The sequence below is a fragment of the Arvicola amphibius genome, chromosome 7, assembly GCF_903992535.2.
Source record: "Arvicola amphibius chromosome 7, mArvAmp1.2, whole genome shotgun sequence".
Lineage (NCBI taxonomy): Eukaryota > Metazoa > Chordata > Mammalia > Rodentia > Cricetidae > Arvicola > Arvicola amphibius.
The window spans coordinates 105,866,981-105,886,083 of NC_052053.1; the positions used below are offsets into that span (position 1 = coordinate 105,866,981).

Consider the following 19,103-nt stretch of genomic DNA (forward strand, 5'->3'; position numbering starts at 1 on the left):
TAATCACTGCAAGATGGCACTTTACACCACGAGTATGGTCATAATAAAAATAGCAGGTAACAAGTGTTGGTGAGAATGTGGAGCAGCTGGAAGAACCTCATATACTGGTAACAGTGTATTTCCAAAATGGTAGAGTCAGGCTGGAAAGCAATGTGCCAAGTAGCCTGAAGTGTGAAAGGCAGATGACCAGATTTCTACGTATCCATCCATCCATCCATCCATCCATCCATCCATCCATCCATCCATCCATCCACCCTATCTCCATGGGTACCTATCTCCATGGGTAATAAAAACACATCTGCACAAAAATATGTTTATAAATGCTCACAGTAATATTCCTGTTAACAGTGAAAAACGGAAACTTAAATATCTATCATCTGATGGGTGTATGAAGCAAGCATGGTACATGGACACACTGGAATTTACTTGACCACAAAGAAGTACCTGTAATGCTATAGGAGTGAACCTCGAGAGCATGCTAAGAGCTGAAGAAAACAGGCAAAGGACCACACACCCTATGACACCACTCAGGTTATTGATCCAGAACATAAAACTCTACGCAGAGAAAAGTAGGGACCTGGTGGCTGGATCTGGAACAGATACAGATGACAGGAAGGGCGGGATGGAGAATGGCCGCTAATGGAAATATTTGGAATATTGAAAAGTTAGACTGCAATCATGGCTGCACTACTCTGAATATATACCACTGAATAAAAAGCCTTCAAATAGATGAGTTTTATTGTGTGTAAACAAGCAAACAAAAAGCCTCTCGATACACTTACCAATAGCAGTCTGGTTCCCGTATCCAGGCTCCTGTTCCACCAGCAGTCTGTGTCGGACACCACGTGCACTGCCGATACAATCGCAGTCTCTAGCAAAGCATTTTCTGTGTTCTGCCACACCTACAGAACATAAACGATCCACTTTTCACTGGTAGAATTCGCTAATCTAAGCAAACTGTTTCTAAAAACCACCATTACACTCAGCCCCAGGGAGTGCCATGCAAGGCATTCTGGGTTTACCGTTCTGAAGGCCCTGCTGAATCCAATGGAGACAGACACAGAGTGTAGCCTGTGTAAGGAGCTGTCCAGTGCGAGGAAGGCCACCACAGCCAAAGGTGACACTGGAGCAAAACAGACAAAATCAAGGCGAGTTTGATTACTGCAGAATCTCCTGCCACAGTTTATCTTGGTAAATAGCTTTCAGGAGGACATTCAAGCAATTATCAGACAAACTAATGCACAAAGACAACAACGAAAATGAAACATAAAGAGCATTAGGCATGCTACATACACTTGAGGGTTCTTTCCTGACTACCGTTTGTAAGAGTCAGCGGACTGTAACTCCTACCTAGAGTTAGCAAGATCCATCTGACAACCCCAACCTTCAGGAGCTTCTTTTGTTTCTTGAAGAATAAAGACACAGCTTGTACATCCTTTGGATAGAAAGGGTTTCGGAAAATTCCAAAGACGTAGATGCTTTGAGTTTCTCTCAGTATCCATAGTATTAAAAGTAGCGCCATCAAAACATAGCCCACGATGGACTGAGAGCTGCTTTTGGAAATGGGTGAGAAGCCAGCGTAATGATGCAGCAGTCCCGCCTCCAGGAGAGCCATGCCCAGCATAGCCACGCCCAGCAGGCATTCTTTCTCCCTGAACCCAGATCCATAGCTGCCTGGGCAAGCCTCAGGACCACTTTCCACTCTGTGCCTGAAGGCCAAACTCAGATCACTTAGGTTAAGACTCAGTAAGAACCCAAGTCCAGTCATGAAAAGAACCACACCAACGGTGCTGGGGATGAAGTAGGACACAGCGGGTGTTCCGGCAGAGACGAAGAACATTACCAATAGCCTGTAGGGAAAGAAGGCAGAAGATTTACTTGAAAGGAATCTATAATTAAGAACTGACATCAGACCAGCAGGATGGCTCAGGGGGTAAGGGTACTTGCGGCCGCTGTCCTGAGCTCCATCTGTAGAGCCACAAGGTGGAAGGTAGCCATGGGCACTCACTCACCTCCCACACCACGATAAATAAATAATGAGAAAGTAAAAATAGAAGTTACATCAAACTTCAAAATGCAAAGCAACTCACCGTAGGTGAGTCGACATGGGTGAGCCTCCGAGACCAAACTCTAAAACCTGCTCCACTGCCCAAAAGAAAAGCGCGTCAGGGGGCGGCAGAGTCCCAAGTGCCCACAGGAAAGGCAGTAACACAAACAAGATGTGCAAAATCTGATTCATTTGCTCTAGAGCTGGTGTATTTACAATAAACCTGTAAGAAAGAGAAAATACTTAAATCATACAAAGTACAAATCGATTCACAAAATAGCACATATCACAAAGCAAGCGTCTAGGAAAGGCCCTACTCCCAGACAGCTGCGTCCTAAACCAGCAGTCTCTTCAGCTGTGCACAGGCTTTACAGATGTGTGGGTTCCAATATGCAAAGAAAGAAACTAATACAGCCATCTGTAACACTGAATGCAGAGATTTTTAAAAACGGAATACATGAGGCTGGAACACATTCTCCCCCTAAATCTACGTTAGCTGAAATCCTACCAGTGACTGCATAACCGTAAGTAACTCTGGAGAGCTGAAGCTGTAGGAACATGCACTCACTGGCAGGTCCCTTCTTCTCTTGGCTCTGCCACTGTCCTTTTCAGACTTTGAAGTCACTATAGATAACAGCAGTGAGCAGCTTAGGTTATGACAGGTCACTGGGAGCTTGACTAGCACTAATAATACTCTTCTGTTTTAGACCAGTAATGTTACGAGTTTAAGACATATTTGTATAATACAGTCTCCTCAGAGCAGGGGCAGCCACCCTCTTTAAATGAAGAAACTTATACTCAGGAAAATATTTGGAGTTAAACATAACAAAACAGATTTAAATTGTTTAATAAAAATTTAAAACATGGGAAACCATTCTCAACCTACTGTTAATTTTTCAGAATAAACCTGATCAGACACTATGTCAAGGGTTAATCAGGTGACAGGACTCATGGAGTAAGAGACTTTTAGGAGAAAAACCCAAGACCCAGACGTACAGCAGGACGGCACCTGAACACCCGAGCTGCTGAGAGTCACAGACAAAGGCCAGACTTCCGCTTACGGGGTTTCCAAGTCTGAGCGCAGCAAGCACACGGTAACTATCACCATGGCCATGATCTACACATATTCACTCATGGGCACGCCTGGCCTAGCGAGTCACACACCGTTTCACACTCCAGGTCCTTCTTTAAACTGTTGCAAGTAGGACTGTAAATGTGCGGTGCTAAATTAGAGGACCCTCTTTCCGGTGGTGGAATTTGAAAGAAAATATACTCAATTCTGAGAAGAAACGCCCCAATTAACAAAAAGAGTCAAGCTACACAGGACAGCCTACAGGTGGTAAAGGACACCTGGTTAGTCTGCTTTCAAGACAACCTTCCTCTCCAAAATACACCCGAGAGCAGAACTGCACGAGAATAACCATGCTCAGGAAATGTTTTACAAAATCAAGTTCTATTTTGAAATATTTTTCTTCTTAAAGAGCAATGTGTTAGCAACAGTATTTATTAGATATTATATACAAATATATTATAAGTGAAAGTAACCATATAATTAACCAAATACTGATATTCTGCTCCACACATGACCTCCTAAAGATGGTTACTACAGCTAATTACTTTATATGGGAAAGTATTTAATGTTTCTGATAACGTGACAGAAATTTCCTAGGATTAAAAAAAGTTTTGAGATTTTTAACTATAAAAATATTTTAAGCTCTTTACACTTGGAAATCCACTTGCCAAGAAATAAACCATGCCCACACAGAGGCTAAGAGGCTGTCAATGTGTACCATTTCCTCAGATAAATCTCGTCTCTGAGGTAAGCATTGCAGATTTAACACTTGCTTTCCATAATATAAAATTCATGGAGAGCCATTTACCCTTATCACAACATAGAAGGGAGGAGAGAAAAGGTTATTATGGGCTGCATCTCTTCAGCCTTCTTTGCTATCTTTAGATAAAACTGGAAACAGTTGGATGTTTCTGTCCAGAGTGGGAGAGCACACACTTTACACACAGGTGAGCTGTGTCGTCCTTCTCACCAGACTTTGTATCTCTAAGGCATATTTCTAAAACTGAAATGAGAGGTCAACTGTCACACACTAAGCTGTCATTTTGTTCTTAAAAACAAATGTCAGGCTTTCTTTGCCTCGTGTTTTAGTCATAGTTAGATAAAATCCTTTGTAATTATGAAACCTTTAAACACTAAAACAGTACATTAAGTCCAACAAGAATTTAGTAAGAAATATTTTATGCACTTCTATTTATAGAAGAATAATGCTATTTTTAAGAAAATACAATGAAATAGTTTAGGGCTATTTAAAATGACAGCATGCATTAGTCTCTGGCTTCAGAAATTTAATAATGGGACAGTAACTTACAGTAAATTTGTATTCTGATTCAGGAGATGTTAATCCCATAGATGTGAAGAGAAAGCCCACCAACCCAAATATGGCCAAATTAATTTTAAAAGGCTTTATTTATATACACAGGCTGTTGCTCCCAGAGATGGGGTTCAAGAGATCAGCACTGGGTGTGAGAAAGATAAGGATTTTACAGCTCAGGAGTAGGGAATTTCCAAAAGAGGGGTTAGGCAGGCAGATAAGCAGGGATCCCAGAAGCAGAACATAAGCGTAACAAAATCCTAAAAACCTCTATTTCAGGAGGTTTATAAGGAACACGCAGCCCAGAACTTCACATACAAGCACAGCCCGATCCTTGAGAAACAGATTTACTCACAAACAGGAATGAACCTCGTTTGTCTTTACTACAGATGGCTTTCAAGCCTAAGATGGAGGCAGGCTGGTTTATCAGAGGCAGAGGCAAAAATATTTCTGCAAGTTTGAGGCCAGCCTGGTCTATATAGCAAGTTCCTGGATAGCCAGGATTACTTTGAGAGACTCTGCCTCAAAAAGCAAAAATAAAACAACAACAAAAATACATTCTGAAAAGTTTGAGTCTTATAAACTTGGATTTTTAAAAAAGGTGTATACATGCACTCAATTTTATAGTTAACTTTTAAAAACCAAATACTTAATTGTAACTGGTTAGTAAATGCTGCTGCTAGAAACCAACTAAACTCCTCTTTATGCTTCCCTAAAAGATCTGATTAGATGAAGACCTGCACAGGTCTCGCGCTGCCCTCTAATTTATAAATGTAGACTGAGAATTAAATACATTTTCAATTTCAGCTCACAAACTGTACTTGTATTTTCAAATGTCAACTTCATTCAGTCCTCCTCACATAACACGAATGGTCTGGGTGCCTTAAAATGATAGAAATTTATATTTGAAAAGCTGAGAGAGTTGAGGATGCCAGAAGCCCAAGATCACAACGGCCATGAGAAGAGAGCTCTTCCGCACACTGCAGATGAAGCGGCTCTGCATCCCTTCTGCGGGCGCATTCAATCAGATCAGGCTGCGTGCTCTGACCTGGTCCCCCTCGAAGGCCTTCCTCCTAGCTGCATCACACTCAGGGTTGTGCAACACACCTTGGTCTACATTTCACACCTGCCCGGGACACAATGCAGGTCCTTGAATGAAGAAAATGAGGACATGACTGCTCCAAGATCGAGGAGGTGGTTTATTGTAGATATGAGGGAAGAAACAGCCGGAGGTGTCTGGAATGGTCCGGACTAAACTGGGCCTTGAGAGGACAGGGAGATGGAAGAGTGAGAGAGGAAGAGAGAAGGAGGCCAGCAGAGGAACCAGGGGCCAAGAGGCCAAGAGAACCAAGAGGGCATGCAGGGAAGAGAAGCTCAGGGGCTGGAGAGGTTTAGGGTAGAGAGCTGGGGTATGTCAGCCAGGATGACTCTGTAACAGGTACCTGACATGCTGAGTCTGCTTTGATTTATTAAATAGGCATCTCAGACATTTGTCCTGAGTTTAAGATCTCAGACTTCTGACAGACAAAAATACAATTTTATCCCAATAGTTCCCAAGTACTAACATTTTCCAGCATTAATTCTAAAACTCACCTAGGTATCACCAAATGAGCACCCTAAATGTGCCCAATCTTGTCTATGTACCCCTCCATTAGCTATGGGTGATGCTCAAGGTACAATCCATCCATTCCATTCCAACCGTGAACCTGAAGAGCTAAGTTGAGTACTCTCCACAGTGGATAGCAGTGATACAGGCTAGGACAGACACTCTCAATACCAATCGGTGAAAGAGAAAAGGAATAGGTGACTAGGCCCAAGGAAGCTCAAATACAGCACGACAAATTGCATTATCTTTCGTTTGGGGGTAGTTCTTTCTGGTTCTGTACTCTGCCTTCTCATACCCTGGAGTGGCTATAACTTGCATAGCCCAGGCAAAGATCATTCTCCTGGCTCTGAGGAGTCACCCTGCCCACCTGGCTCTAGACAGAGGCTATCTGGTCCTGATGATTTCAAAATCACTCTAGGCATCATTCTTTCCTTTATTCCAACACTGCACATTCACATGGAATGACTCTGTCAATCTATGCTGCAAAATCTAATCCAGTAGTTTCATTTCCTTTATTACCGCACTTCCATCCCTTTAACTGGAACTGCCCACCTCTGGGGACGCCCATCTCTGGGGACGCCCACCTCTGGGGACGCCCACCTCTGGGGACGCCACCTCTACTGACTGACTGGGAGGTGCAGCAGCCCTCACCCTAGTGTTCTCATTACAATGTGTTATGAAACAGTCTGGGAATTTTCCACATTTCAAATTCTGGTTCTTTCTTTCTGACTAACATTTTCTTCACCTCTCTCCTTTTGTATTTTAAAGTAAGCAGTCAGGATGAATATTGTTTCTTCTTACATTTATTTCAAAATTTCATTTCTCAGATATCCTATTATATCACTTACAAGTTCTACCTTCCATAAAACATGAGTGGCTGGCCAAGTTCTTTGCCAGTTTATAAAGAAGGATTACTTTTCTTCTGGTTTCCAAGAATATGCATCCCATTTACATGTGCAGTCCCATTAGAATTAGCCGTAACATCTCAATTTCCAGCCTGCACATCCCAAATCTTCCAGCCTCTACCATCCGCTCAGTTATATAACCTCCATCTCCTGTTTAAGTATTTGTTATAACAACCCTCTACTACCTTTGTCTGCGTGGGCCGCTACAAGGAAGTATAGACTGGGCAACCTAAATGTGTTTTCTCATAGAGTTGGAAGTCCAAATCGAGAGTGCCAGAGTGATGGTGGGAAGAGGGCTCCTTTCCTGGCTTGCGTGTTGGAGAGATCAAACCCTCCCATAGATCTTTCAAAGGTACAAGTTCTATCAGACCAAAGCCCAGCTTCATGACATCATCATCTTCCATCATGAAATGACATCACACAGTTTAGTAAATAAAATTTTCACACACAAATGTGCTCCATCACATGTCTGCACATTTCTACCTGTCCACTAACCTGGTAAAGAGGAAGCTTTGATATACAGAAACAGAAATTAGACTTAGAAAACACAGACAAAAGGGGTATCAAGCAGTTTTGTAAACTATGTTTGCTTTTAAATAGTTCCCATCATTCTTCTAGAATTAATTTTTAAAAACCCATCATTTTGTGTATATTTTAATATTATTATAAAAATTATAAATTTTCTATTCATTAAATTTGCTCTTTCTGTAATAGTAAACATATAAACTTTAAATTATCCCCTCCCTGCTTTAGAGTTTCACTTCTTTCTCAAGTTATCACATTTTTAAAAAAATGATCTTGATTTAAAGTGAAACACAGTATTCAAAAAATTACGTATCATTTAAGACAGAATTTCCTCTGTGTAGCCCTATATAAAAGGAGACTGCTTTTCCGTTTCCTGTTCACCCAGACCTGAATAATCACACAGAAACTATATTATTACAATACTGTTAGGCCAATAGCTTAGGTACATTCCTAGCTAGCACTTACATCTTAAATTAACCCATTTCTATTAATCTGTGTATCTCCATGAGGCTGTGGCTTACCTGATAAAGTTCTGGAGTCTTTCTCCTTAGGTAGCTGCATGGCATCTCTCTGACTCTGCCTATTCGCTCTATATATCTCAGTTTGGATTTCCTGCTTGGCTATAATCTGCCCTGCCATACATCAAAACAGTTTCTTTATTAACCCATGGTAATAAAACATATTCACAGCATACAGAGGGGACTCCCACATTATCACTAATGGTGCCCAATGTGGGGCAACTACATCCACATAAAACCTGAGAGTTTGGGAAGGAATTCTAGACATGAACAGTGTTAAGCACAACTTCTTGGTAGCAGCATTTTCTCAGGTGGGCTGTTTCCTAGAGGCAAGCAGAGGTGTGATTCCTTTAAGAGAAGGTTTTTTGAATCAGCATCAGCAGCAAAAACTCTGGGGCTTCTTTAAGTAATGGCTTCCCGGTTCATGCTGGCTCTTTTGGGAGGTCCTCCACTTAAATGGGGTTTATGAGCAGTGTGCTACTAGTTGTTTAATGGCGACATAGACCTGCTCATCCCTGGAGCTGGGCAGTGAGCATGGCTAGCGGGGTGATGAACATACCTCCACCATGTTGGATGAGAGGGAGCCAAACAGGCAGGGCCATGAAGTTGGTCCTAACCATACCTGCTGAGCATTTTTTTTTTAAACAAAAGGCACTCTTGGTCAGAAAATGATTATACACAATAAAGACAGATTCAGACAAAAATAAACCTGTACACAGGTCATAGTGTGTTAAAAATGTACGCAGACTTGGGAGAGAAAGGAAAAAGAGTATAGACAAGAGTACAGTCAGTCATAGATTAAAGGAGTAAAGATAATAAAATTAAAAAATAATAGAGTTAAAAAAACTAAGCCACATAAAGATAGAATATACATAGAAGAGTCTGAATTATGCATATTATTGTATTTCTTTGAACCATTTGACTGTAGAGAGACATTTGTTTCTTGGGGCTGCTAAGCTAAACAACATAAAGATATCTTAACTTCAAAATTTTGGTCTAAGGATATGTTGCTTTGGAAAAGAGGTTCTGCTTTTGTTTTCACAGAGGATGGGAACCTGTGGATTCCTTCCAGGCTAATATGGTTTGATGGAACAAGATCCCCCAAAAGGTTTCCATGAACCCCTAAAAATATTTCAGCCAACAAATAGCAGGAAGCAGTTTGAAGAAAACTATGGCCCAAATCCCAAAATGATTATTCACAAATGTTTGTTTTCATTTAAAAGGGGTTGGATATAAATGGTTAAATCTTTTTTAAAAAGGAGGGGGTGTGAAGATATGATATAAAGATGAATACTTTACATTGGTATGGACTTGGGTCTATTGATACAAATTTAAGGTCGATTTGCTACACCGTGTATATGTATTTCTGCTCTTGTTTAAGGTATTGTGTTTGTGCAGCTCATTTAAAAATGTAATATATAGTTAAAAATACAGATTAATAGTCATCTATGATAATCAAACTTAATTACATTAGTTTTCTTGATATACATTGATGTATTTCAGTTAGATAATCTTCAACACTTCAAAGACCTACAGAATATGGCTTTTAAAGGGTTTTAAGAGCTTAGACTTTTCTCAACAGTGAGACATGTCTGCTTCTGGCAGCACCAATTACTTCAAGAGGATGATGGGCACTGAAGAGGCTCCTTATGGAGTTTGTTAGCCATCTGGGCAAGAAACTGCTCATGCTGTATGAACTAGACATGCAGGACCCACAGAAAAAAGACTAATGAACTTGCCTAGAGAGATGAGACAGTCCTTCTGGGTTCCTGCTTCATGAAAGAGTCTGCCAGACATTCTGCTGGACACAGAAGAAAGTGACTGACAAACTACCAATAGACAAAATAGTCTTTCAAATTTCCTGTTTCATGGAAAAGTCTTCCGGATACTATGGGCCTGTAGGCTGAAGATGGATGACCCAATGTCACAGAAGAACTTTGGGTGACTGTCCAGGCAGCAAGATGTTAATTCTAGAGTTTTGGAAGTTGCTTACAATGTACTTCCTGTTTATTTAGGTAATACTATATCCTTCTGGAGTCTTTGATGGAGTTGAAGACAAACAGTTATAATTTTCCTTTGTTATAATAAAAGTTAAATATGAAACTTTCCAGATACAAATAGACTAAATACTGTAATTCTTGCTTGATACCAGTTTTGTTATATGTAATTTTACTATGTTAAAATTAAAACCTTTCTTTTTATTTAGATAGAATAGAGGAGATGATGTAGGATTTCCCTCTGTATGCTGTGAATATGCTTTATTACCAATGGTTAATAAAGAAGCTACTTTTTACCTATGGCAGGGAAGATTATAGTCAAGCAGGAAATCTATAAACAGAGATATACAGAAAGAGTAGGCATAGTCAGAGAAACACTATGCAGTTGTCTAAGGAAAAAGACTCCAGAACTTTATCTGGTAAACCACAGTCTTGTGAAGATACATAGATTAATAGAAATGGGTTAATTTAGGATGTAAGAGTTAGCCAGGAATACGCCTAAGCTATTGGCCTAACAATGTTGTAATTAATATAGTTTCTGTGTGGTTATTTGGGTCTGGGTGGACAGGAAACAGAAAAGCAGTCTCCTTTTACAGCCCTGGTTGTCCTGGAACTCACTATGTAGACCAGGATGAACCTGAATTTAGAGATCTGCCTCTGCCTCTAGAGTTGGGATTAAAGGTGTGCACCACCACCATCCAACAAAATTATGTTTCTTTAAAAGTATTTTTGCTATTTAAAACTATTTTTGCTATGTTTTGATTCTTCAGTAAGATTAAGCTACTTCTCTATAATACGAATATTTTATAGGGATCATTCCTAAAGGATTACTCATCAAAATAACCCAAGTATCCCAATGGTTTGGTCTTAACTTTTAATTCGCTGACTCATCATTCAACACTAAGAAAAGTTCTCTTGCCAGGTACACGTAGAAACAAAGCAAGTTATTAAGTATGCTCTAAGTTCTTACCTGTGTGCAAGGTCCACCGAAACAAAGAAGAAAATGTAAAGTGGTCGCATGAGAGGAGTGATTTCGTAAGTATCCTGAGTCTGAAATGTTGCAGTCTCTGTGGCCGTGTTTACGATTAGTGAATATTCTCCTATGCAAAGTGTTATCCAGCCAAAGACAAAAAGCGCAGCGGTCGCCCCAGGGCTGCCATACAGCAAGGTTATTCTGTCTGGGAGCAGATACCATGTTCCAAGACCACACACCAACCCAGCAAGGACAGAATGAAAAACTGTATTGGCGACGTATTTTTTTCCAGGAATCAGAAACTTCACGGTCTCAGCACCAGCACAGCTTGTAAATTCGTGTTCGTCCTCCTCTGCTAGGATATCCCTGGTTATCATCCTTTTGACCACCACCGATCTGTTCCTAGCGCACACACTTGTGAGCTGGATGACAGATGCCGTGACTACCATTAGTCCTCCTGAGAGAGCCGCCGCCGAGTAGTCTCTCAGGATGTCCAGCTGGTACAAAAGTGTTCCTGTCCCACCTAAGGCCCATGGCATCAGGAAGAGCACAATCTGATTAACATATATGTAAGGAGGGGCGCAATAGCCTAATTTGAGTCGAGGGCCTCCAAGAACAGTCTGTGGAAAGCGCTTCAGCAGGAAGTCCTGTTTGTAATCATTTAGTAGAGGAACATCTGGACTCATACTTCCCATTCACGATTGGTCTGAAAGTCACATCTTTTTCATAATCAGCAGCATCTATGAAAAAGAAAAAACAAATTACCATTTAAAAACACGATACTGAAGACCTGGAAGAAACACAGCCCATATTTCTACCTGACTTCCTTATAGGCAGGATTTCTAACCTTGATTCCTTTTCAACCTTTACAATATAATTGATACTAAGTTTGTTCTCTTCCCAAAATAATCATGCTAACTTGCTTTCCTAAAAAATTGTATTTGTGGGTTGTGTGGTGGTGCATGCCTTTAATCCCAACACTCAGGAGGCAGAGGCAGGTGAATCTTTCTGAGTTCAAGACCAGCCTGGTCTACAGAGTGAGTTCTAGGACAGAAATTTACTTTCTATCATAAGCACACAGAGAAGCCCTGCTTTGGTTATTTCTACTCAAAGACAATAAAAATCTAAGTACCATGTGCAGTGGATTCAATTTACTTGTCCTGAAGAGCTTATTCTGAAAGTAAAACAAAAATAAAAACCAAACGATAAAGCCAGCTGCCTGATACTAGATCAGCTAGAAAAACATTACTTCAGTGGGTCATCTGTTAGTTTAGAAAACTTAAATGCCTTAAAACAGCCTTTAAACTAATCCAACTAATCTGTGTCAGGCAATGCCTGTTTGTTACACAGTTAGGATGCTCTATAAATTATAAATATCTGTGTTCTTACAACTTTAGTCAGCTGTCCTCAGTCCTGTGCAGAACCATGTGTAGCCTTTACCAAGTACAGCCTGGTACATTCACAAGATAACAGAGCAGCAGAGTGATACTGTAGTGATTTGAATAAAAATGGGCCCTGTAACCCCATGGGAAGTGAGTGGCACTATTAGGAGGTATGGCCTTGTTGGAGTAGCTGTGGCCTTATTGGAGGAAGTGTGTCACTGGGGGTGAGCCTTGAGGTTTCAGATGCTCAAGCCAGACCAGTGTTACTCTTCATTCCTGTTGCCTGTTGATGTGGATACAGAACTTTCAGCTCTCTCTCCAGGACCACGTCTGCCTACACGCCACCATGCTTCCCACCATGACGATAATGGACTAAACCTCTGAACTGTAAGTCAGTCCCAATGAAATGTTTTTCTTTGTAAGAACTGCTGTGGTCATTTTGTTTCTTCACAGCAACAGAAACCATAACGAAGAAAGAAATCAGGGACCGGGGTATTGCTGTGATAGGCCTGAGTCTGACTATGTTTTTGCTTGAAGGACTATGGAACACTTGGAGACTCTGGACTGGAAAAGTGATTTGACACTTTAAGCGAGATTTAATGGGGCTGACTACTAGTCGTGCTGAACGTGATTTGAACATGGGCGAGAGGTGTCAGAGAAGAATATTAATATGTGGTCTAGAGATTGTTCTAGCTATATTTTGGCTGCTTGTCCTCCCCCCGAAATCTGCTTGAGGCTAAATTGAAAAGTTATGGAATAACAGCTTTTGTAGAGGAGATGTCCAGACAGCCTAGTATTAACTGTGTTGCTTGGTTATTAGTGGCCACATTTATGCAGTTCTATAATGAAAAGGAGCAAGCTGGGAAAGCAAGCAATTTGAGGAGAAAAGGGGCACCAGGAACTATACAAAAATTAAAGAAAATACTGATTCTGAGGGGAATGAAGGGAGTGGTGACCTCAGAGCAAGATCCCACATAGCTAAGCTTTCAATTTGTGAAGAGGAATTAAAGAAAAGTTTAGGGCTGGACGTGGTGGTGAACACCTTTAATCCCAGCACTTAAAGTCAAAGACTGGTGGATCTCTGAGTTTGAGACCAGCCTGGTCTAACAGAGCAAGTTCCAGGACAGTCAAGTTTAGGCAGTGACGGAAACCATTGAAAAGAGAAAGCTGGTAAAAAAGAATTTGAATGAGGGGGCTATATTCCAGTCCCAGCAAGCAGAACTTGGCAAATTCAGCCACACTGTTCTGGCTTTAGAGTCAAGGATACAAGAAAAGGATTATAGAATCTCCTTCTGCAACTACAAAAGGCCATGGAGGTCAGGCATGTGGCAGGGGCATCCCAGCATGGGAGCCCAGAGAAGCCACTGTGTGAAGCTGTGACAGTGAAGCCTTGGAGACCCCAAGATGTTGGAGATGTTAGAGTGGTGGGACACCTGCCAGGAGAGCTGCTGATGGAGCGGAGCCAGCCCAAGAGAGAGAGAAGTGTGCTGCGGCCAACAAAGCTGAGCGGGGTTGGAGGTCTGAAGAGCACTTTGGCATCACACATGAAGATGCAGAGGCTGGAGTTTGCCCAGCTGGCTTTTGGTCTTGTTTTAGTCCAGGATTTCTTCATCATATTCCCTTTCCTCCCTTTTGGGATGATCATGTAGATTCTGTGCCATTATACATTAGACATATGCGATCTGCTTTTTCATTTTGATTTTACTGGTAATTATAGTTAAAAGACTGCATGAGTCTCAGAAGAGACTTGGAAGTTTGGATTTTTAAACAGTACTGATACTGTGATAGACTATGTTATGGCTACAAGCCTGTGGGGGCCAGGGCGTAGAATGTGATGGCCGGAATGAAAATGGTCCCCAATGCCCACAGGGAGTGGCACTATTAAGAGGTGTAGCCCTGTTGAAGGAGGTGTGTCCTTGCTGGAAGAAATGTGTCACTGGGGGTGGGCTCTGGGGTTTCAGATAGCCAAGCCAGGTCCAGACAGTGTCACCCTCTCTTCCTGCTGCTTACGTAGAGCTCCCAGTTCCTCTGCAGCACCACGTCTGCACGCTGTTATGTACTCACCGTGAGGATAATGGACCAAACCTCTGAGCCGTCCCAACTAAATGTTTTCTAAGAGCTGACATCACCACATTCATTCACAGCAACAGAATACTGAGTAAGACAGGAATCTTAATACTCTAAGGTTCTTTCTACACCTTCCCCTCGGTAAAAGCCTATCTGCCTCAGTGACATTAAGTGTGGCATTCTGGAATAGTCTCCTGGCGTCAAAGGGTTAGAAGGTCACACTCCTGCAGATGGGAGTAAACATGCCAGCATGAGCTATCTATAGCAGATGCCACTAGTCAAGAACATGAACTTCATTGGATGGTCAGGATTTTAAAGTCTGGAGTATCTAAGTTTTCTCTATGGAGTTAAGAAAACTCTCCTCTTGCCCCATGAGAGGAGTCAGGAAACAAGAACAGAAAAGTGAAACCATATAAAGCTGATTATTTCTGATCCCAACCACATTCATTTTCCCTCCAGTAGTTCTGAACCTTTTAGAATACTCAACTGTCGGCAGAGAAACATGGAAAGACCCATGTGAAAACAAACACAGCAGAGAACCTTAGTATGCAGAATCGTGTAGTATGTTAATGGCACAGCAGACGTAAGATGGGTCAAGTTGAAAAACAAGATTCCTTCCTGTTCTAAGGGAGGAATGCAGAGTTTGCCATTTTTGAGCCTTCTTGCATTGTATTTTGTTCCAATCAAAATATTAAATTCATAAACTGCTTGTTCCCTGTTTTGGAACATGGAAGGTATCTCTTTTTATGGAATAAGTTATGATCGCTATTGATAATATTTTTGGCAAGACTCTGCCTAAGAAGGTTATCCCAAAATAACAAAGCAACAGGATTGGATGTGAGTACACAGTTAGCTTTTTTGTGGGCAAGAAATGGCAGGAATAAGATGCTACAAAGAAGTTCAACTGTAATTCCTTCCTTAAACTATACTATATTTTAATCTCCTCGTCAGGGAAGTGAAGACTTCATAATGAGTAACCAGGCAAGGAGATATGGCTTGCAGATGTACACAAAGAAAAAATTATGAAATCTGATAGGCAGAATGTCAGACATAAAAACTGACTTAAATCATAAATATTTTTAAATAATATTGTAAAGATTTTAAAAATTGATGTCTATTTCCTAACAATTCATGATCACTATGAAAAAAAGTATATAATAAGCAGGTCCCGTTAACTTCTAATTTTTATTCTAGACCATAGAAGTTTAAAAGATTTAAGAATTTAAAATATTTTTTGAGGTACCACCAATTACATTTATGTGGAGAAATATTCTAAATGCTAACCTAGGTTATTTATAAATATAATCACAACTAACCTCATTCCCTGAAAACAATCTGACATATGCTTCTGAAGGATGGTTGGTTTCCGGAAGGGCAGTAATGTTCATATGGCCCCTACCTCTAGCATGCTCAAATAAAAATAGCTCAAGCCTGCAGAAAAAAAAAGCTGTGATGAAGATGGCCCCACAGCACTGATGTGGGCCATATGCTCACTCCATATGCTACTTTGAAACACAGCCAACGAAGCAGACTCCGAGATGTTGCTGTGTTTGGAATCTGAGTCATAAAGTTCCCACAGGGGTAAGGAATGGTACAAACTGGCAATCTGCCGTGAGGGAAATCCTAGTTACCAAAGCTACAGCTCATCAACCATAGGACAGTGACTAAAATTCCTTGGAACAAAGAAAAACACAACAAAAAAGTAGTAGTTTGTATATGCGCATGTGCACACACACATACATTTCTCTAAGGCCAGAAGAACAAATTCCTAAATAGCACTTTTGGCAATTGTCTGGATTTCATTTAGTTTTTTTTTTTTTAAAATCAGTCACATTATTATTCTATGAATACAATACTCATCCATGCTCCTACAATATATTTCATAAAATTTGAAAGAAAATATACAGAAGTTTTACTTTTTCAAACATCACTACATTTACTAATTTTCAAAACAAAACTTTATGATCAGTACAGAAATAAAATAACCCATACCAGTGTACTCAAAAACCATGAAACAACTCAATTCTCCATTTCTTAGAAAAGAGTCATCTGCCACCACTAGAGCGGTTCCCAAAGTACAGAGACGTGGCGAGTCGGCTGGTTTGGAGATAGTTCAGTGTAACTGCCGAGCGCACCAGCTGGAACCCTGAGCTACAGCGGCAGCTGCCAGTCTATCTCTGTATATGCTCTAGGGATCCTAACTGGATGCCACACCATGAACAAACTCTAAACTCTTCAAGGGCCCTTTAAACGACATTTAGCATGTAAGTATAACGCACACATAGTGCAAGGAATAACTGTACTGAAAAGCAAGAACCAACGACCTTGACAACTAAGACACAATGCTAACTAGTGGAAACTAAGCTTTTGAGTCATACCAACTTACTGTCAAACAAAGCAAAGTTTGCTTTGTGGATTCTTGAATGGTGGACTTGAAAGGAATACGCAAAGTAAAACCTGACACCTAAGAAAGTGTGAGGGTGCTGGCACCTAACACTTGAGGAGGAGTACTCAAGAGTCCTCACCATCAGGGAAGGGAAACAATCTACAGAAGGTAAAAGGTTATAATTAGAGATTTGCACTTAAAATACATAATGAATTCTTCCAATTCAGTGATGAAAATACAACTTGACTTTTAAAAGATGAACCAGGGATAAGAACTGACAATTTCTGGGTGACGGGTCAGATGGAGTAGGGAACGAAGCTTGATATAAGGAAATGCAAACCAAACCTACCTTGATTGGCTAAAGAAAAAATGAAAGACAAAAGCAAGAATTGGTGAGGTTAATTTAAAACCTTCAAATTCATCTGATGGGATTGTATAGTGGTACAAAACCTTGGAAAAATCTGGCAGTTTCTCAAAAGGCTAAACAACGGAATTAACATGTGACCCACCTAGTCCATTACCAGGCATTATATCCAAGAGAAATAAAAACATGCCTACAAAAAAGTGTATGCACAATGTACACAGTATATTATTACTGGCTAAAAAGGAAAAAAAAAAAACCTCAATGTCTATCAGTGGCTAAATGGATAAATAAAGAAGTCTATGTGCATAACAGACTCTTATACGATAACAAACAATAATGAAGTAATAGAGCTGTCACGGGTGAGCTTGAGCACTCCTCTAGTGCATGCATTCGAATCACATATTCTAAGGTTCTGCTTATATCAAACACCTAGAATAAATCTATCTGTAGAGACAAAAAAAAAATAGACTGGTGGCTGCGTAGAACTAATGTGCACAGGAGTATCAGGGAAAGTTGAGAAAAGAAGCCAAAAATATAAGGGTTTTTTTTTTTTTGAGGTCTTAATCAAATTGTTCCAAAACTGACTGTAGTAGTGGTTGTGCAATTCTGTCGATATACTTGAAACCAACAGTTGTATACTTCCAGGTAACGAGTTGTATCTCAAGAAAGCTTCTACAGAGGAAGATGGGAAAAGTTCCCTGCTCAAGATTGCCCACAGCAGTTAATAACCAACAGGCATCTCTCTAGGTAGGACAGGCAAAACTTGTAGAGAGGCCCCAAACTGTTAATTAGTGAAATGGCAGTATCTGAACTGGATGCTGTGAGAACGATGGGTGGTAGGGTATAGATGGGAACGGACAGAAGTGTGAATGTTCTCTCTAAATGCAGGACCTTGATGGGAAAAATAGTGCAAAAAAAAAAAAAAAAAAAAAAAAAAAAGAGAGGCACAGAGCAGATAATTCAGACACCAGACGCCTAATACAGAACAAATGGGAAGTAAAGTCTGGTCTTTGACATGCAAAGGATTATCTGGAGACAGAAAAACCTGAGAAACGAGCTATACCTACCCAGGCAGCCAAAAATGAACAAATTTGGGGCAAGAGGGTTTGAGATGGAGAAAACCAAGAAATAGTGAACTCTACCTAAGGGGCATAGACTGACCTTGATTAGGGTAACGTGCTCAGCCCTCATCAGGGCCAAAGGACCACTCACCACTTCGCAAAGGCCTCTCAGTTAAAAAAAAAAAAAAAAAAAAAAAAAAAAAAAAAAAAAAAAAATGCAGCCCCACGGGCTGCAAAATAATCTCAAGCAAGTTAAAACCACACCGGATCACTACCTCTATCTATCAACTCAGTTCACCCTGAACATTAAAAAGAGCAACAATTCCATTTAAAAAGCGGAAGGCGTTTGCTGTGGTAACCAAAGCTGAAAGAACTGGGTAGTACCCAGGCGTGGAAACTAAGGCAGTAACGAAGTCCCAGGTGTCTCTAGGACGGACATTACCTGGAGTCGCCCGAGGGGAAAGGTGACGCGAGGGCGTCCCGGGACCACATCTCCCCTGGGGAGGTCGGTTGGGAGCTCCCGCCGGACGATGGATGTGGCGGCACCAGCAGCTGACCAGGGGCCTCCAAGACCGCTCGCGTTTCCATGGCTAACATCAACTGCGCTCGCGCCTCCCAGGAGGCAGTGCGCACGCGCGCTCGGAGGCGGGGCCGTGCGTTTCGCCCCGCCCGGTCGCCGTGACCCTGCGGGAGGAGGGTTCCTGTGCGCCGCGCAGCCCAGCCGGGTGGGCGGTGTTTCCTCCGGGCGGGACTGAGCGGGCCTAGAGCTGCGGGCTTCGCGGGGACCCGACTGCCACTCAGGTCCTTGAACCTCCTAAGCACCGCCTCTGAGATCTCACCCGGGCCACGCCCAGACGCAAGAACGTGGTTGCCTTGGTGACGAGATGT

General features: G+C 41.3%; 1 protein-coding gene across 2 annotated transcripts in view; it reads right to left on the minus strand.

Moving 5' to 3' along the window:
• Positions 1 to 18,810, minus strand: part of Pcnx4 (pecanex 4) — a 33,646-nt gene extending 14,836 nt beyond the window's left edge. For both annotated transcript variants that reach the window (XM_038336318.1, XM_038336317.1), the window contains exons 1-6: positions 18,658 to 18,810; positions 10,953 to 11,695; positions 2,091 to 2,270; positions 1,351 to 1,850; positions 1,023 to 1,123; positions 783 to 902 (exon numbers count right to left, since the gene is read on the minus strand). In XM_038336318.1, the coding sequence (XP_038192246.1) occupies positions 783 to 902; positions 1,023 to 1,123; positions 1,351 to 1,850; positions 2,091 to 2,270; positions 10,953 to 11,650 (1,599 nt within the window). In that variant the 5' untranslated portion in view covers positions 11,651 to 11,695; positions 18,658 to 18,810. The remainder of the gene's footprint in view (positions 1 to 782; positions 903 to 1,022; positions 1,124 to 1,350; positions 1,851 to 2,090; positions 2,271 to 10,952; positions 11,696 to 18,657) is intronic.
• Between the last annotated feature and the right edge of the window lie 293 nt (positions 18,811 to 19,103).